The 19839-nt window shown below is 47.1% G+C and overlaps 7 protein-coding genes across 7 annotated transcripts; 2 read left to right on the top strand and 5 right to left on the bottom strand.

Moving 5' to 3' along the window:
* Positions 1-249: 249 nt before the first annotated feature.
* On the top strand, positions 250-3068 carry FSST1_006780 (uncharacterized protein; the record flags this gene model as incomplete). Its single annotated transcript, XM_083236326.1, has 9 exons — positions 250-312; positions 400-423; positions 534-649; positions 697-1238; positions 1313-1447; positions 1537-1697; positions 1755-2189; positions 2280-2536; positions 2603-3068. 9 exons carry the CDS (start codon positions 250-252, stop codon positions 3066-3068), a joined length of 2199 nt encoding a protein of 732 aa, XP_083082741.1.
* Positions 3069-3796: 728 nt separating this feature from the next.
* On the bottom strand, positions 3797-6808 carry FSST1_006781 (glycosyltransferase; the record flags this gene model as incomplete). Its single annotated transcript, XM_083236327.1, has 1 exon — positions 3797-6808. One exon carries the CDS (start codon positions 6806-6808, stop codon positions 3797-3799), a length of 3012 nt encoding a protein of 1003 aa, XP_083082742.1.
* Positions 6809-7692: 884 nt separating this feature from the next.
* On the bottom strand, positions 7693-9110 carry FSST1_006782 (Zn(II)2Cys6 transcription factor domain-containing protein; the record flags this gene model as incomplete). The annotated part of the gene is made up of 2 exons (XM_083236328.1): positions 7693-8883; positions 8985-9110. The coding sequence occupies 2 exons, from the start codon at positions 9108-9110 to the stop codon at positions 7693-7695; spliced, it is 1317 nt and encodes a 438-aa protein (XP_083082743.1).
* An 823-nt stretch (positions 9111-9933) lies between these two features.
* Positions 9934-11375, bottom strand: FSST1_006783 (histidinol dehydrogenase-domain-containing protein; the record flags this gene model as incomplete). The annotated part of the gene is made up of 3 exons (XM_083236330.1): positions 9934-10197; positions 10261-10960; positions 11017-11375. 3 exons carry the CDS (start codon positions 11373-11375, stop codon positions 9934-9936), a joined length of 1323 nt encoding a protein of 440 aa, XP_083082744.1.
* Positions 11376-12506: 1131 nt separating this feature from the next.
* On the top strand, positions 12507-14006 carry FSST1_006784 (uncharacterized protein; the record flags this gene model as incomplete). Its single annotated transcript, XM_083236331.1, has 1 exon — positions 12507-14006. The coding sequence occupies one exon, from the start codon at positions 12507-12509 to the stop codon at positions 14004-14006; it is 1500 nt and encodes a 499-aa protein (XP_083082745.1).
* Positions 14007-14460: 454 nt separating this feature from the next.
* Positions 14461-17600, bottom strand: FSST1_006785 (E1-E2 ATPase-domain-containing protein; the record flags this gene model as incomplete). Its single annotated transcript, XM_083236332.1, has 3 exons — positions 14461-17186; positions 17237-17305; positions 17363-17600. The coding sequence occupies 3 exons, from the start codon at positions 17598-17600 to the stop codon at positions 14461-14463; spliced, it is 3033 nt and encodes a 1010-aa protein (XP_083082746.1).
* Positions 17601-17996: 396 nt separating this feature from the next.
* On the bottom strand, positions 17997-18959 carry FSST1_006786 (uncharacterized protein; the record flags this gene model as incomplete). The annotated part of the gene is made up of 1 exon (XM_083236333.1): positions 17997-18959. The coding sequence occupies one exon, from the start codon at positions 18957-18959 to the stop codon at positions 17997-17999; it is 963 nt and encodes a 320-aa protein (XP_083082747.1).
* Between the last annotated feature and the right edge of the window lie 880 nt (positions 18960-19839).

Consider the following 19839-nt stretch of genomic DNA (forward strand, 5'->3'; position numbering starts at 1 on the left):
GCTCTTCGCTTAATTCGCTCCCCCACAAAATTGTGCGAGGCGGTGGTGGTGGAATCATTCTCCACACATGGCACGGGGCTAAATTCTGGACTGGTCAGAGCGCGAAGAAGCATCTAATAACACGATTGACTTCTCTCGCACTTTCGGGTTATCATTTACCTCCGTTCTTTCAACTTGCTCGCACACGCTTGCAGTAGCTCAGAGACTTGATTCGCACGAACTTTCGTTTGCTAGTCTTTCTGGCTCACCATGACTCCCCCGAAAGACATTGGCAAAGCCGTCCCACCAAAGGTGGACGCCTCACTCAAGGCTGTAAGTTTGAGATTTGGTACATCCATGTCTTTTCCTTCCATCATCGCCATTTTGTACCTTCTACATCATGAATACTTACTTTCTTAGTGTGATAGCTGTCGAAAGCGAAAAGTGAGTTCTTTTTAGCAAACTACCAGGCATCCTCCCACCCATCGCAAATGGCCGAAGTCTAGGCCTGGTAATATATGTTTTTGTACCTTTTTATGCTTACCAGTTATCAGATACGCTGTAGCAGAGAAACCCCCTGTTCAAATCGCAAAAGAGCAGGCCGCCCCTGTGTGATATCACCACGTGTTACCAGAGCGAAGCAACGTCAGAACACAACACCCTTAAGCTAGTAAGTAACGCCCATCCCATTGATGCGATCCACTGACGCCTGTATAGCAAAGGAAAGTTCAATAGTATCGACGAAAGAATAAACCGTTTGCATCAAGCTTTAGAAACTCTCATCTCGGAAGAGGCCAAAAGCCGTCCATCGCTATCGTCAGCCTCTGTTGAGGTTGTCGGTCCTACAAGCCCCTCTCCTTTTTTACGTCAGAAGGAAAATTGTCCATTTAATCGGCACGACCTACCCATCAATAAAGACGAGCATTTCACGCAAATACTACCCGTCGACACCATGGTCTACGAACAAAAGCGTAAACACGATAAAAACGAGCCCGTCGAGGGCCTCTCATCTTTTTCAGCGCACTCAAATAATGCGATAGACTTTCTACACAAAGTCGCCGACACTGCGTGGGGAGACTCGGGCCGTACCGAGATAGAAGAGCTGCTGAGTTCGATGCATACCATCGTCGATGCTGTCAAGTTCCGTCGACAGTCTACACAGTCCCTGTTTCCGTATTCCAATCCAGTCACAGCTCAACGAACATCACCCGAGCTCCCACCTATTCAGGTGGCGGTCGCTGTTATCCGTAAATCCCAAGGTGATACCCCTTGCCCTTGACCAACATTAATATGCTATATCGTCAGTCAGTAGATGGACTAATAAGAAGCCTAGAACAAAGCAACTTAATCCTCGCTGTTATCAATGGGCTCTTCCATAAAGGCACTCTATCTGATATGTGTATGACTGTATACTTTTCGCAAGATTACTCAGATGCGGAGCTGCTCATCGTCAACCTTGCTTTATATTGTGAGTCACAGCACGTTAGGCCTTTGAAACAAAATGCCCCGTATCTCCAGTAATAGAAATTCTGTACTAACATATTTCTGATTCCTCAGACTTACTTTCTGACACTTCATTCACGGCATCAGACGAAGAACGAGACGAATTAGGTCCACAGCACCACCTCTTGTGTCAACAGAATGCTGAAACTGTCCTGGCGAGGCTATCTCTATATATGCCAGCTTCACATGATATGACGATGGCTCTTGTAATGGGAGTAAGACCACACTTGATCAACATTAGCAATGTAGCCGCTAATAGGTTTCAATCGCAGGCTATCTACGGTGTTGAAATGTCGAGGCCTTCTCTTGCCTGGACATTGATTTGTGCAGCATATCAAAGTGCATACTCACTCGGCTATCACACGTGGGCGCGTGGCTCCAATCATTCCTCAAGCACGCCAAACCAATGCGGTTTTCTCTTCTGGGCCATTTACTATCTAGAAAAACAATTTTGTCTGCAACAAGGTCGTTGTTCCACCATAATAGACTCCGAGATCACAATTCCTTTGCCAGGGTCTCCTGATGCCACATCTGACCCTGCGATGGACTACTGTCGTCTTGTTGTCAGAACTGGATGGCTTTCCAATCGCATTTACCAAGAGCTTTATAGTATTCAAGCTACAAACTTATTAGCTGAGGTAATGAAGAAAGTTGTCGTCTTGTCACAAGAAGTGTGCGCCATACGAGATGACTCCCGAGAGACTTTTGTATGTAATCATCCGATGCCTCTCCCTCCACCTTGCTATATCCTACATGCCGACATACAGAACTGACTCTTCTTCGGTCCTCAATTCTAGAAAGAATGGGTTCAATATTACTCTACTAATAATCTACCTGGTGTAGACGTAATTGCACACCTGGCTAAACTTGACGAGCTCTTCTGGTGGTCGACTCTCACACTTATATATCGAGCCATTCCTCCTCAGGCTGAGTTTGGCGCTAAATTTAAGGACGACTGCGTTGCCGCAGCTCGAGCAGCTCTCATGTCACACCAGGATATTACTTCCTCCTCAGAATTGAGTAGGATGCGGCCTCTCGCATCTTATGTCAACTGGTAAGTGTTGATTTCCGACAGGGTCATGCAGAGAAGTCTCAGTGGCACTAACGCTTCATCAAACAGGATGATCCTTTCGTCACCTTTCGTCCCTTTTATCGTCCTGTTCTGTAACGCGATAGAACACGAAGACGCCAACGATCTTGATATTATGCAAACCTTTATAAACTCTATTGAGTCCGCAACTCATTTCTCGATCCCAATCGCAAGATACTATAACCTCTTTCAACTGTTTCACAACGTCGCACGACGGTTTCTTCAACTGAAAGTCATGGACACGGCATCACAACAAGGCCAAGAAGACTTTAAAAGCCAGATGAGCCAATTTTTTGGCACATTGGGCCTTTACCAGAGCGGCAGTGTTCAAAATGGTTTTGGTGATGATTGCATGGCCTTACCTTCTATCCAACCAGCAGAATTCAATACTGACGAAATTACTCTACCGACGGGGACAGAACAACAGATACCGATAATGAACTGGTATACGTTAGGCCAACAGATGATGGAGTCAATTAGTGATAAGTCTACTTAAGTAGTAAACCAGCAAATGGATACCTTGTATATTACAAAGATGCAAGCGGTCGTGACTTGGTGGACTAGCCTGCCAACCATACTCTCTACTGAGCATTGAAAACGCTGTAAATTGGACTTCCTACTGAAAATACGACAGAATGCCTTGATTCATGTATGAAAGTGTTGTAATAGTCAGGTTGTAGAAAGGACACGCTTGACCTCCTTCATTCGCGTTGCGCAGTTACGGATCCCGCGGATCCCGCGGATCCCGTCAGTGATCTTTACTTAGACCGGTACTACGGCACGTACTTTCGGCATGCCAAGACGCCGGCACTGGTGGGATTGACTCTAGGTAATACTACAGATGAAGATAACTAGGTCTAAGCGAAGACCGAGAATCTGGTTTTCATTCTTTCGTCATCCGTGTCAATATGCCGGAGATAATTCACAAAGCCCCGGTGAGATGGGAGAGTCCCTTGCAGCGTACATACATTCAACAATGAAAACGCTCAACCCTACTTTAATTGTGGAGTTATCGGTCGTGATGTATTGGTTGCTTGAATCTAAAAAGAAAGCTCAAAAAACGTACTCACGATCGTGGAATTGTCTCGTAAAGGGTAGTAGATAATGCCGTTCGAAAGTTAATGAATTTATCACATAATATCGTTATCTACCACGTTTTGCAGAACGAGACAAACTCTCGCTGAATCTTTTGCCACTAGATCTTACAAAGTCTCTCTGTCCCTGTTATTTTACATGCAAGACGCTTCTAATCGTATCTCCCCTTTTGAGCGCAGCAAGTGACCGCTGAGCAATGCCAACATTCTCAAAAATGATGCCTGTGGCTATTAGAGCCTGGTTATCGTGATCCCTAAAAATACGCCTATGCTTCAAGTCGGCAACAAAATCAGATAGTTCCTTCAAGATAAGCCAGGCGTGAAAAACCTGCTGCGTGAGATCCCTGCGAACAATCTCAGATAGCACCGAATGTTGGGCTTGGCCCTGTTCGATATGTATCTTTCCGACTTGCGTACGAATACTAGAGGACTTCTCGGTTTCCATTGCTATGCCTTTAAAGGTAAAGGCCAAAGGACTTAGAACAGCTGAGGAACTCTTCAAAAACAAGCCGAGTATGCCCATTCCAGCACCTTTCGCAAAACCAACCAGACCCTCAACTTCAGCCCTGCGGATAGGTAGAGCAATTATGCCTGTGAAGCCGTCGTAGATGCCATAAACCAGCTCCAACCCCCCGGCGCGAAGTCCAGAGTGGAAACCTGTGATGGCTAGAGGTTGTCGCACCGTGTCATCCCCGTAAAGCAGGGGAGCATTATGGAAGCCTTGCGCCAAAGCCATAACAAGGTCCATGGGTTCTTTTGCCATAGAGGTTGCTGCTCCTTTTGCCCCCCGGTTAAATTCACTGAGATACCAGCTCGTTCTTCCACGAATGGTAATGTCGTCATTGGTACCATTCTGAGGCTTCGATAAACCCGAAACGCTGGAGGCTGCTAGGCCATTGCCACCTCTATTTCCGCCTTGATTGTCATCTTTCATCGTTTCGCTCTGACATTTGACTCTTGACTGCCTCCTGACATTGGCCAGACGATATGGGATCCTCCCAATGTCCCTGAAAGTATATCCCACACTCCTCAAAAGAGAGCTAGCTGTTCCGCCCAGTGGTTCACTTGGGCCTTCAAAGTCGTTCCACTCAATGTATCGGTGAGATCTCAGCTGCTTCCAGGTAAGAAGTCCATGATCGACTAGAATAGTCGCTGCGAGGGCACTAAGCTTGATCTTTGTCCTCTTAACCTGCCAGACAGCCACCCTGTCCTGGAAAATAGAGCACTGCATGCTTGTGCATGCTATAGGATTCAGTTTCCGGAAAAAGTGGTCGACAGCGTTGTCTGCTCCCTCACCTTCCTCGGTGATCCGAGCCGCTATCTCAATTGCTGCTAGCTGCGCTGTCTCACTCAGACAGTATTTAATTCCGGCGGAAAGGTGATGTTCGTCGAGATCCTTGTACGGGATAGGCGGAGGCCCAACACCAGCCTCGCTGACTATTTTGCCCCAGAAGTGTTGGTCGCCAAAGAAAGGGACTATCATGGTTGGTTTTCCGCATTTGAGACCAATAGCTGTAGTGCCAGCTCCACCATGGTGTATACAAGCCTTGACTTGCGGGAAAAGCCAATCGTGGGGAGTATCGCCGAGCATAAAGATATGGTCTGGAACTTGTTCGTTGTTGAGACCAAGGCCTCCCCAGCCCTTTGAGATAAGGGCCTTCACACCTGTTTCCTTGATTGCGTTAAAGATCATTCGGGTGAACGTGTCTGGTTCATCAAGAACGATTGAACCGAACCCGATATAGATAGGCTGTTCACCACTGGCTAGGAAAGATACAAGCTCATCTGAGGGCTGGAATGTCAGGGGGCGCTCATGGAAAGCAAAACCGGCGACCTCGATCTCGTTCCCCCAGTCTTTAGGTTTAGCAATAAGACCAGGCGACCATAGATACGTATAAGGGACATGCATCCGATGTGTTGCCCCTATGGCCCAAAGTGTTGACACTGGGTTCAGCTGAAGCTTATTGACCCGCAGCTCATTGACGAGATCGCCAAGCCCTTGCCAGACAACAGTCTCGACAAAGGGGTATGAGATAAAGTTCATATATCCATCAGCGGGAACAGCGTTCGATATATGGGTGAAAGGATGAGGGAAGGCTTGAGTGGGAGTATAAGGGAATGTAAACATGATATGTAAGGGGATACCTAACGCCTCGGCACAGTGAATGTGCATGATGCTCGGAGGGTTAGCGATAATAACAATGGCCACAAAAGGCTCTCTGAATCCAGATAGCCGTTCGCCGTCCCACGCTTCAACACAAGATCGCCAGAAGCCATCGAACATCTGGGCCATAGCGTCTCGTCGTCTGCCGATATCTCCAGCCATGATAGCTTTGAAACTAGGAAACAGATTTGGGTTCTTGACTATAAAAGCCATGAGCTCCGAAGGATCACCTCCTACCGAGAAGAACTCAAGACCTGTATCTCTCTCTACCAGGTCCCTGAAGACAGGGTGTGTGGCGATTCTCACGCGGTGGCCATGCTCTTCCTTGAGGATCTTGCCAATCTTGAGAAAAGGTTGAACATCGCCACGGGATCCAACAATCATTATAACAATTGCAAGCTTCTTATGCCGCTTCTTGCTGCCAGGGTCGATTATAGTGCTACTGTTGAGTATCTCATGCCGATCATTTATCGAGTGCTCTTCGTCCAGGGTAGTGTTTAGAGCATTTAGGAGATGACTTGTATCAGCTGCATCGTGCGGTGTAATGTGTAGACGACCATCTTGTCGAGGTTCCCCTCCTCTGTTGTCTTTGTTACCGCGAAACAGAGATTTCTGGCGATTACCCCCACTCTGGCTCCTGGTCTTGAGAAAGTCTGTCTCGGGTAACCTTGGGTAGGCACCGGCTGAATGCCCTGCTCCATCGTTCCTTTTATTTGATGTAGATGCCTGCGATATTGTTCGTCGCGACTCTTCTGGGAAAATTGAGTTCGTATGTGTTTGTTGCAATGTCTCGAGTTCTATTAGATTGAAGTGGAGCGGACCTTCATTGAACCCTGAATTGGCTGTTGATGTCTGAAGTACTTCACCAACTCTTTCGTCATCTTCTTGTTCCTGTTCACCAGCGTCTCTTTGCTTCGACTGTCGTGAGTGCGCGCTCGGCATCGAGGAAGGCGTTCTTCTACCTAGCTCGCCATCCATTGTTGATAATAAGTTGTCGTGCATTTAGTCAAGAAATCATATGAACATCCTCTGGCTACGTAAGAGCTGCACAGGCCTGACGAACAAAAGTAAAAGGTGTGGAAAGATATAGAGTGGGGGTATAGGCTACTGTATCAGTCGGTTTGCGCCGTCAAATAAGGATGAGAGATTGGCGTGACGTCCTGATTTAGCTTCTGCACCTGACCATCCCCAGAGTCTTATTATTAGGTTTTGTTCTTCGCGAAGACGGAGATTCCCGGAGTCCGTGGATCGCATCCCGGTCGGCATTTCGGCTTGACTGAACACGACCAAGTAAGATAAATTGGCGACACCGTGGTTTCTGTCGAAGCTAGCTGGGTTGCATGGATCATGTCAGTCGAAGCACGAACCACAAAATATAAACACTGATACATGGGTGGCTAGATAATTACCATCAGAAAGAATTTTCTTGTCTGACAGCGTGGTCTGAGCTTAACGAGGTTAAACGAGGCCAATGTGGCGAATGATATGGAACGGAGAAACACGGCTATCTAACAGTCATTAGCAAAGTGGTTCCCTCTCCTACATACCTTGCAACTGGATTTAAAGGCGATCCTAGTTCGCCATTTCATAAACTAGAGTTGTGAAAGGGAAAACTACATTTGAAGTGGTATTGCTGTAAGTTTGAAGAATACTGTCAAGCTTCTAATTCCTTTGGGGTATTCTTTAAAAAGCTAGAGGTTACCACTGCATTCATTGGCCCAAATGACCTTCCCAATATCTTTGTCGCTACCTATTATAGTATTCAGGCGAACTATTCATAGAGTCTTGAATACTAAATTAACAAATATATACTAAATCTCATATGATTAATGCAAATAAGTACAGTAATATACAAGAAGTTACTACTTGACATTCTTCAGGCCGACAACCTCTATTGGCCATGCTATCCAGCTTTTCCAATAATGACCTAGTAAATCTTCTATTACGTTAACAATATCGTAACCCCATCCTTCCATAAACCAAGAATCATTAATTGAGTGCAGTAAAGCACCGTAAAAAGCATACAAGATCAAGGCTGGGGGTTGTCTTTGGGATAGAAGGGTCAGATACTCCGGAGGAGCTAAATGGAGAAAAACAAATGGACCTTGCCAGAATCTATTCAACTCCTGGGCATCTTCAGTGCCCATTGTAGAGAACTGTGCCATAAACAAGCGACATCGCCTAAGAGACCGTAAGGTCTCTTCATATATTAATGCATCTGGATTGTTCTCCCATGCAGTCCTTATATGGCAAAAATGTTCATCTTCAGAATCAGTAGCTTCTTTGGGAGGGTCGATTTCCTCACAATTTCCAACCGTAACAAGATCTCGTAAAGGCCCTGAGCATACGGTCTCATAGAAAGGATCCAATACAGTTTCGACCCCCAGCTGCATGGGAATCCACCCTCGGCCAAGTATACGCTCCCCGCGGCTGCCCCAGTCCGATTCGTCACACAAACCTTCACCTAATCGGCCAGAAACGCCAAAGACATAGAGTAGATTCAAGGCCGCCCAAACGAATAGAGGCTCGCCTGTTTCATCGTGTCCTTGAGCCATAGCTTCCCTAAATCCCTTGAGACCATCATTATGATAGCAAGCTGCATTAGCTGTGTGTCTGAGTCTCTCTTGAGGGTCAAGATATGCAATGTGAAGGGCGGTCAGACCGAGGAGAGCTTGCATGACAAAGTGGTGTTTTAACGCTATTTGAGGGAATATGACTTGACAGATAACTGATAAACCCGAATGCTTATAGACGTCGAGGCTGGTGCAAACAGTCCAGTGGTGGAAGAGGGCCATGTCTTCGGTACTGAAAATGGGACTAGATTGCTCAGATACTTGTGTCGGGAGGACTGTAGGGAATGAGAGCGAAGATAGGTTAGGGATTGGTGATAAATCCTTGTATGGAAGCTGCAGGCTCAATGAATGCGGTGGAGTTGAAGCATTTGAGACTCCATCGCCATGTCGCACAGCCGGTGAAGGGTATATCAATGATGGATAAAGGCAATCCACTCCCCGTCGAAGACAGGCGCGACAATCGGGCTTTTCTTCACTACACTATTCCATCACGCCAAGAGTTAGTAAGTTTTGTCAGAGCGAGCGACATTGTCGTCTATCCAATACATCCAATACTAAACTCAAAACCCAAAGCCACTTACCTTGACCCGACGCCTTCTGCAATCAAAACACCCAGTCTTTGCTTTCCTGTGCATCCGTATTCGTCGTGGTTCTGCCTTGTTGCTATTGTCGCTTGTTGCCGCGGCGTCAGGAGTCTTGGTACTCATAGTGGCTAGGGCATAAGGAGCGAATCAGTGGATGAAACGTTGAGAGGTTGATAGAGACCTGGGAGAGCGAGGCGCGGCGCGGCGTGAAACGCTGTCGTAGTGCAGGGGTGACTCAGCAAGGGCAGGCCAGAGATTAATTCTGTTTACTTGTAAGGTACTGTAGATGGTTTTGAAAGGTGATAATAGATAGTCACAGAACTAGTGGCAGGTTGATAAAGCGAGTAATAGAGGTGAGCGATTTGAGATCAGATTGGGTTGAACACTGAACGAGGTTAAGCGAGGTAAACCGAGGATCCTGCTCCACAAGACTATAGTGCATAAGCATAGTTAAACTCTAGCGCTTAGGTTTAGGAACTTTTAATAAAAGGCAGTTAATAAATAGGAAATTCCAAGTAATTATAAGGGGCTAAGTCCCGATAGGTTATTATATAAAAGGGCTTGTGACTTAAAGCGGATAAAATCTTATACTATATCGAGACTATTTAAACTTAGCTATTATTCTAGTAATAAGTCTATTTAACGCTATATAATAGATTAATAGCAGAAGCTAAGGGATATTAGCAATAATAATAAGACCTAATAATAAGGTTATTATTATTGCGCCTAGGTTAACTGACTAGTGTATAAGGTTATACTCAAACCGAGACTCTTGACTATAGATTTAGAGTTAGTAATGTTCATGGAAGGAGGCGTAGCTTTTATACAATAGTCTAGATGCCGTATCAGTTCCTGGATAAAGTAACTAATTGACAAGTAACCAGTGGCTATGCTCATATTTCTTTTTAAATAACTGCAATGTCCTTCGCCATCCCTCTTTTGAGGCTTAAAGGTATGCCCCCTGCTTGTATTCCCTGATCCACTGACAATCGTCTTTCAGATATTTCTGCGCCCGCAAATCACCAGACCTAGCATGACCTTCAAAATTCTCAGCGCGTGAGCAACGGGCGCAAAGTCTACCCAGTTCACCGCTCGCCCTCTCATCAACAACCTCCTGGTATGTCTGCGTCTTTAGGAACTTGCCTACCCAGAGACCACCTGTGTAATTGCCGGCTTTACGGGTCGGCAATACATGGTTAGTACCGATACACTATATGTAAAAGTCAGAACTGACAAAAGTAAAGAAAAAGCTATAGATGAAGGAATATCTTACCTTGTCTCCGTAGGACACACAGGTCTTTTCGCCAAGGAAGAGAGCACCATAGTTTGTCATCTTTTCAAGTGCATCTCTTGGCGTCTCTGTGAGAATCTGAACATGCTCGCTCGAGTATTCATCCGCAAGCTTGTAAGCTTCATCGATGTTCTCAACCACTACAACCTCGCCGTAGTCCCTCCAGGAAGTACCAGCTAGCTCGGCAGTAGGCAAGGTTTTGAGAAGCTTATCAACACTCTTGATAGTCTCATTTCCTACAATCTCCGATGTTGTGATCAAAACAGCCGGCGAATCCGGTCCATGCTCAGCCTGAGATAGCAGATCAGTAGCCACTGTGAAGGGGTCGGCTGATTCATCAGCGACGATTAGTGTCTCAGTCGGGCCTGCGAACAAGTCGATGCCAATCTCTCCAAAGAGAAGCCGCTTAGCCTCAGCTACGAAAGCGTTTCCTGGCCCAGCAATGAAATCAACCTTTTCAATAGTCTCAGTGCCTATAGCCATAGCAGCAACTGCTTGCGTTCCACCGAGAATAAAGATTTCATCGGCGCCAGCGAAGTGGGCAGCCGCAATCGTAGCATCGGGCAGCTTTCCTTGGATAGGTGGCGTGCAAGCAATCACTTGCTTTACCCCAGCAACCTTGGCAGTCGTGATAGTCATATGGGCTGAAGCAAGCAGAGGATAGCGACCTCCTGGAATGTATCTGGTAAAATCAGTCGTGAACTCATCGGAGCAGTGGTGTAATAAGGGTTCACTTACGCGCCAACTCGATTGATCGGATTATTCTTGTGCCCAAGAATGACCCCGGGCTGGATCTCAACCTCGACATCGGTAATAGTCGATCGCTGGGCTTCGGCAAACCTGCGGACGTTCGCCTGTGCCGCCTTGATATCTTGAACGGTCTGCTGTGGGACCCGCCCGATGCAGTCCTGAATCTGGCTATGAGAAAGCTTGAAAGATTCAGGAGACCATTTATCGAACTTTTCCGAGTAGGTCCGGACGGCCTTGTCGCCATTGACTCTGATATCCTGGATCACACCCTGGACAATTTGTGTAACCTTGTCATTTGACTCTGCAGTCGCACTAAGCAGTGCAGTCTTGAGATGCTGAGGTGCCATTGTGGAAAAAGGGCGTGTTTCAACGAATATCGAAGGTTCTGCCTTGGGGTTCTTGTACGTGGTTGGTAAAACTGATATGGGTGTCGGATCTCAGCATCTTAAAATAATCACAAGATGGTGAGGGGCTAGATATCTAACTGGCGGCTTAGCTCCTTCTGCTCCCTTACGACTAGTGTAAGTTATTCGCTCCGAGACTTTACACGGACTAGATAATTACAAATTTGCCATACACTACCGAGTTCGCAACGAACTTTTGCGCTAAATAATGTATTCCCCGAACCAGTTTCAAAAGTGGATCTATTTCGGAGCGAGCTTTTTCGGTAATCACTCGTGTGGGTGGGGAAGGGTACCCTAGATACATACTACACATTTCCCCGCACGCTTATTAGCGATCATCGGCATGCTTGCTGAGTGACTAGCAAAACTCCTTTTTCCTCGCTGCTGATGATGCTGTCATCATCACCTGGTGCTCTCGTCTAACGTCTGCCATCTTTGCTTTAGTATACGCATTTCGCTAGGATGGAATTCTTCAACATTGACGATTTGATCACTGACCCGGATCTATTTGACCTGACAACCTCGGAGAATTCGTTCAGCGACGCATGGAACGTTCCAGTGTTTCGCCATTCCTTCCCCCACCAGCTCAGTGCTGAAGAGATAGTGCCGGAGGGCTTCGAGGGCCAGGGAAGTAAGAGAGTGCGCGGGAGGACCTTTACTGTAAGTCTTCTGGCTATATGCGTGTTGTGTTGGATTTATTTATTGATCAAGATTGACTTCTCAGGGATGTGTAACTTGTCGAGAACGGAAAATAAAGGCAAGTCGGCTGTTTAGAACGTCAGCTACCACTCCGAGACTCAGGGTCGCTGACTACCATGACTACTGCAGTGCGATGGACGTCGCCCCATCTGTGGCAACTGTCAAAGGTCCAGGGGCTACGTTTGTCGGGGCTTTTTAGAGAACTCGCGGCCAACAGAGATCAGGGACAGAATACGAGATAATTTTGAGCCTGCAACCAAAATCCGTCGTACTGACGGTCGCTCCCACGTCGCTAAAGCTTCAACGCATCCACCTCAAAATCAGGCAGTCCTTCTCCAGGAAGATTCACCGCACCCAGACCGGCTACAACCATGGATGGGAAACCATGTTAAATCACTTTCCAAATCTATCCCGTCTGACTCTGCCCACGACGATCTCCTGCAACACTATCGATCCATTGTGACGGGTGTTATGATGCCAACCATCGACCACATGAGCAATCCGTGGCTTCACATCTACCTTGGCTTAGCCCTTGGCGAAGTGTCATCAAAAAGCCGATCTGCTCTACGGCATGCACTCATCTCTGTGGCGGCCTACCAACGTGGGTGCCTGCAGGGAGGCTCTGGGAGGGGAGACATTCACACGGCTCGCCTACAAGGACAAGAAGCTGAGGCGCTACTCCAGCAAGTGGCCAATTCTGAGGAACCGCACGCGCAAAACCTAAAGGAAAAATGCACCGCTGTGGCTGCCGCTTTGAGCTTAATATCCATCGACGTATTCAGTCCCCATGGCATCGATTGTAGAGCGCATCTATGTCTTGCGAAGAGAATCATACAGCTGTATCAGGTCGAACAGCCCTGGAAGTCAAATGCTATTCTCAACATGTTGTATCAGATGTTTATTTTCTACAAAACAGTCGCAAGCTCTGCACAGCTCGCTTTGCACGGCTCGCTACCCCCTGCCCAGGAGCAACAGAATTCAGCATTTAGCCCCGAGGAGGCAGCGTCAAGTGTCGACGAAGGACAGGAAGAAGATGACGAGGGTGATGATTTTGAACATATTGCGAATGACACGCATCATTCCCATTTCATTTTGAATTCGTCATTTGGAGTCAGTTGGCGAACGTTGTCGTTGCTGCAGCAAACTATCAAGCTTGGCTCCCTTTGCGCCACGACAGTGTCCGCATCGCCTGAGCTGTTGACTCGGATTAAGGAACTGCACGGACACCTCTACAGCTACTCTGAAGATCCGTCACAATTCCTTGCCTTGACCTCGATGGGGCCTGACATTCGCTGTCTTGCCAATGGCGTTCTCGCCATGGATCAGAGAGCTGTGACCAGCGGCATCATGCTTCCCAAGATCATTAGCGACGAGCTTGTGGAAAATCTGCAGTGGGCTTTCCACTACGCTGTAATTGTCTACTTTCATAGGGTCATTCCGAGTGTTTACTCAACTGACCTCTATAACTATGTCTCCGACGACCCTGTCTCCACCCCCCTCACCGAGGGAACTACTCAGCACGCATGCACACGTCCTAATCATCAGGCCTTGATTGGTAGAATCTGGGATCGGTTGGAGAACATGGACAGCATCACACCACGAGACACACAGCTTCATCGTGGGAACGTCCTATGGCCCGCATTCATTGCAGCTGCCGAGTCAACCCAAGTCGAGCTTAGGCACCGAGCATTGATATGGTTTGCTAAAGCCACCAAGCGAGGTGTTGGCAATATTCCCAAGGCAAAGCAGGTAGTTCTAGAAGTCTGGCGGCGTGTAGATCGACTTGATTACTTCGAGGACGGGCATTCTGGACTTGGGCCAGTAGATTGGAGAATAGTAATGCGAGATTTGGATATATTTATCATGCTGACATAAAGAGGTATAGCAGGATAGGATAACTTATATATTCTTAGTAAAAGAACAGTCTAATTTATGTATTTTATTAGTTATTTACATACTTGCAGGTTTGCTTTAGGAAAGTGTGGATTGTTAAATAGGAAATTGCAGGTTGTCTTTGCCACTGTGCAACCGTACAGTTCATCCCTGGCGTTATTACTCGCTTACGTTTTTCCACCGGCAGAAACATTAGCATTCCTTCACTTACAGTATATGCTATTAGCAATCTCATTCCATCTACATAATATTGCATGACTAGGAACAGTAACGGCCGAAATTAGAGGTCTTCTGCCTATCTCGATCCACAGCTCACAAGCTTTAGACCACAGGCCTATAGAGGCTAGTTATAGATGCGCATAGGCAAGTACATAACTAGGCGCAGTGCTCACAAATAACCTTGACGAATTGTCCTAACTATTGACATCGCTTGCTTCTAATCCCTCAACTTGAAGTATCTGGCAAAGAACATAGTGTTTGCAGCAAGGATTACAGGAACAACACTAACCATCTCTCCCAGACCAGCATATCGGGGATGAATCCGAAACTCAACCCAAGCACCACTTGCCATTGTTATTGCCAGAACGTTGTAGACAGCAGACCAAACGAAGTTGAAGTACATGCGTTGGAACGAGACTTTACTGATGTCAAGGAGAAATGGGATACCTTCCAAGCCGTTCAAAAGGACTACCCCTGCGGCGTTTTGAGTAACGTCGCTGCTGGTCAAACCTCCGCCCATTTGAGCACCGAAGTCGGCTTGGGCAACGGCGATGGCATCGTTGGTCCCATCGCCACAGAAGAGAACACGCTTTCCCTGATCCATTAGAGCAGCGACATAGTCTCTCTTTTCAGGTGGAGTACGCTCGCCAACAACATTGTCCGCTGGAATTCCAACAGAAGCTGCGACAGTCTGAACAGCCTTGATCTGGTCACCTGAAACAAGATGAACATTGATGTTGCGAGACTTGAGTTCAGAAATGACTCGTACTGCTTCTGAGCGGATTTGAGCCGAAAGCCCAAAGGCAATCAGAGGTACACCATCGCGTGTAACGACAAGTGTAGTGAGGCCACTGTGTTGCAGCCGTGTTACATCATTCAGTTCGTTAGCTTGAGTCCAGCGAGCATTGCCAGCTCTGACGGTCGAATCCAGGAAATCAGCCTCAACTCCAGCGCCAGGGACAACGTGGACATTAAGCACCTCGGGCATACTCTTGACAGTATGCAGTTCGAGATAACTATCGACGGCGGCGGAGACAGGATGTTTGCCTCCAGAGACCAGTGCCTTTGCTAAAGCAAGGTTATCTGACACGTCCCCACTCAAATTGACCCTCTCATTCACTACAAGCTCAGCCTCTGTGATTGTACCAGTCTTATCAAAGACAACATCAGTGGTCTTACGAGCTCCCTCAGTGATATCGGCAGATTTGATGATAACGCCACCTCGAGCGGCTATGCCACCAGCGACAACAAGAACCATTGGCACAGCAAGACCAAGAGCGCAAGGACACGCAACTGCGAGTGTGGCCACAGTATACGTGATGGCGTTGCCAACACTCGTACCAGCGCTGTTCTTGAGAACCTCCATTCCGCATACGATCCAGATCACAAGGACAAGGATAGCCACGGTACACATAGCAGGGACAAACCAGCCAGCAACCTTGTTGGCCAGATCTTGAATCTCGGGTCTCGAGTTCGAGGCCTCTTCCACGAGCTGCGCAATGTCGGTAACTGTGTTCTTTCCAGGAAGACGTGTCAGCTGAACTGTGACAGTACCGTCACCATTAACAGTGCCAGCGATAAGGTTACTACCCTTTTGCTTCATGATCGGTAGTGTTTCTCCAGTCAACATAGACTCATCCACTTCAGTCTTGCCAGATATAACAATACCATCAGTGGGCACTCGAGAATGTGGCAAGACTTTGAAAACATCTCCGTATTGAAGAAGTCGAGCGTCGATCTCGTGATCACTTTCCCTCGAAACGAGAACAGCTATGTTGTTCTGTTTTGATCGAAGCGATACAGCAGAAACAGCTTGGACTCGTGCAAAGGCAGCTATCAGCCGACCAACAAGGATCAAGGTGATAAGCATAGTGCTGGTCTCGAAGAACTGGCCTTCATCGAGAGGGCTACCTGCCGTCTCGAAACTGAACGCAACGACTGAGTAGACATAAGCAGCAGTTATGCTGATGACAACGAGCATATCCATTTCGACTGTTCGACTGTACCACAAGGCAGCGAGGGCTGGGCGATAGAATTCGGGAATAGCGATGGCTTGGACAAGTGTACCAAGGATCAATGAAATGATGCCCTCGGTCTTCCTGTCCACGAGATCTTCGCTCCAGGATACAACTGCAACCGGAATAGTAAGAGCAGCCGCCAAGAGAGTCTTTGTCAGTTGGTCCCAGAGACGACGCCGACTATTCTCAAGTTGAGGGTCGCCACGAGGCTCGGCCAGACCATTGCAGTTGTCTTGTAGCTGTTCCATCAGATCCCGAGCGCCAATCGTCGTTGGATCGTAGGAGAGGCGACATGTCTTCTTGTCAAGACACTGAACATCGACTACACCCCGGGGTGGGTTACCAACCAGTTGTTTGCTCTGTGCTGTCGTAGCCAAGACATCAACAAAGTAGCTCCCACCTACGATTCTGCTAAGCATAAATCCAGTCGCACCAGACACGAAACTAAGGACTTCTTCCCCATTAGTCAAAGCGCAGTCAACATCAAATTCTCCTTTGCCCATGACAAAATTGACTTGGGCATTAGAAACACCGGCCATGCTCCTAAAGATTCGCAGCAACTTATCTGCACATGATGTACAATCCATACCACTGACCAAGAAGCCGATGGTCTCGAGGTTTGCTCCATTCTCAACATCAACTTCCTTATTCGCAGGGCCTGAGGGCTTGAAAATTGGTATAGCAGGGAGAACATTCTTCTCTTGTTTGCCTCTGTGACCATGCTTGGGTTTTTTGGTATTTGATCGGCTGGTCATACAGCAGGTTTCGAGGGACATGGCTCCTTCTTCGATGGCGCTTCGGCAGATGCAACGGATCTGTTCGAGGTAGCTACTATACTGGTCGAATGCAGCTGCGAGATGAGTACCACATGCTGTATCAGCCTCGTGATTGCCAATTTCGGTCTCGTTGGGTTGGTTGTGGGACCCTTTTCACGTTAGATAGTTCATGATTTGAATGTACTGATTTGTCAGTTACCTCGATGACCAGGATCTTCGCTACAGGCTTTTTCGCATTGGAGGGCAGCAATGGCATGAATACATTTTTCTTTTGAAAGTCAGAATGAAGATCGACGGTATTCGACTCTTACAGAGACGAGCTTACCACTACAGTGCTCCTCGCTGCCGCAGCAAGTTGAAGCCTGAGATGTGATGCTAGAGACATCGGAATGGCCGTCACAACATCCCCCATGCTCATGATCGTGATTTTCGTTATCCTCGTGCGCATGATGACTTTCATGGCTGTCATGGTGCTCAGAGACATGGGGTTCGCCTGCGTGATCATGCACATCCAAATTGGCACTCTCATGCCCCGGCTTGGGTCCGCAACAGGATATACCCATGGTATTGTAAATGTGGTTTCAAAGATGGTGTAGTTGTAATGACTTGAGGCACTGAATTACGATATCAGAAAGAAAAAAAAGTTTATGACCAATAAATAGATAAAACAAAGAGTCGTGTTGCGGTTCATTGTGATACTCTTCGTTCCGTGGACGGCCCCACCACCGCTGTCAAAAGTCTCCGCGGTCCGTTCCCGCGCCGCGTTTTTGTTTGCGCTAACCATCCCGCGCCGTGAAACCACAGGCTCAGGTATAATCAGTCGTTTGTGAGACATAATGACGAAATAAACACACGAGATAGAAATTATTCACTCTCAAGACAGTTGTAATTTTCCACTAGTATACAAGTACTAAATAATGTATAAAGAAGCGATAAATGTATTATAGGCCTGCCCTGTATCACGCTGTGATTATTCTTTGTGCCTCTGCTATTGCAGCCCTGACCTGATCAACAGTTCGAAAGCATGCACAAGCAGTTGTCATGTCAACTTCCTTCGGACACATCTCGGTCGGATGCTTAGTTGCTGGCTGTGTTTCAGTATTTGAACAACTTGTTCCCGTTTCGCAATTCTCGTGACCTTCGGTGTGAGATTGACTCTGTCTCGCCGCTAACTCGTCACCTAGTTGCACAAGACAAGCCAACTCTTTTTTGAGACTTGCTTGTAGAAAGGCAATGTAACTCGGTCCCTCGAGAGAAACCTCAACCATGTCTCTCGAATCAGCCTGTTGTCCGATGAAAAGGCTCACAGGTGTGCTGGAGACTGATGGATCGGAAGTTCGTTGCTTCTGGGTATAAAAAAAGTCACCATAAGAAGAGCCAATGCTGGATAGAAGAGAACCCAAAAGATAAACGTTCCGTGATGTGCGAGGACTCTTGATTGACTGAAAACAGACTGTACACTCCAGGATTGTCCTCGCTGACACCAGAGATTTTTTCAGGACTTTGAGCGTTTGGAATGTCTCAAGGGAGCTTTCTATCTCTGAGAAATGCTGGTTCACTAACTCGATACAAGAACACTTCTGAACAGGTGGTCTTGGGTTCGTCGCGCTCTCCATACTTTGTGGTGTCATCGCTGCACCTCTACTTCCAGTGCTAGGGTAATGGTTGTGGCGATCGTGTTGCATAGAAACGTCATTAAAAAGATCGGGTAGCAATGATACACGTCCTGGTATAGGTTCTTGGTCCATCGAGAAGTCCATATTGAAGGAAGGCGACGGCGTTCCCAAGTCATCAAGGAACTGATCCATGATGCCAGTAAAATTGCCAGTCTCCATATCCTTTGGCGACGTCGATGCAGCACTGGTATTCGCAACACCAGTTGATCTATATCCCAGCGGCTGTCCTCTCCTCGGACGCCCCATGGTCCTCGTGGGTGAATATTCACATGTCAAAGCAAAGTGAGAACATCGTTCGCACAAAGGAGTATGGCGAGAACAGCGGACTTTTCGCTTCCCTATTGAAACACGTCATCAGATGATGATTACACAAAAGAGGAGTAAAACTAACTGCAAGGGTCGCAGGCGCGGTGCTGGACCTTATCACTTATACTTTGAAGGCTCATGCCTACTAAGCGGACTTAGACGAGACGCGACAGCGTGTAGAGTTTCTTTGCTGGTCTTTTCGCGACAGGTGCGGCCATCAAGGTTCTCACCTCGGGATTGCTAAGGGAAAAAGGAAAAGGGAAATCCGAGGAAAATCCACAAAGCCAAGCGGGGTGGAGAGTTTTGCGGAAAGTGATTGGTGCTTGAAGTTCCGCTCATGGTAGCGCGAGGCGAAGGTGGCACATATGTGTACGTACCGTAAGATGAAACCCTACAACTATGAAGTCAAGATGGCGTGATAAGATATGACACCCCAGATTCTTAAGACTTCGGCAATTGGATATGGGACTGGTTCTATGAACAGAATCACTTCCGTGCATTTTACATGTATGCAGATCATTACAAGCAAAGCGGCAATGTTACACAAGGATAAGTAGAAGTATCTCTATAACAGATACTCGACGCACGGACATAATTGATGCTCAAGTCTAAAGGGCATGTGATTAGTCCCATTGCAGCATAGTCAAGACTTCCAGAAAGAAAGAGTCTCTACATCAGCTATAGCATGTAATTGTTGTAGAAGCTTTGAAGTTAATTGAAACAATGACTTGAACTAAAGCTACATCCTTCCATAACCGTATGTCCAAGACGCCGTCTAACAGGACATGGTCAGATAACCCTTTGTCTAATGTATTCATAT

Source organism: Fusarium sambucinum, chromosome II (assembly GCF_050947815.1).
Source record: "Fusarium sambucinum isolate potato_lamoka chromosome II, whole genome shotgun sequence".
Taxonomy (NCBI): Eukaryota; Fungi; Ascomycota; class Sordariomycetes; order Hypocreales; family Nectriaceae; genus Fusarium; species Fusarium sambucinum.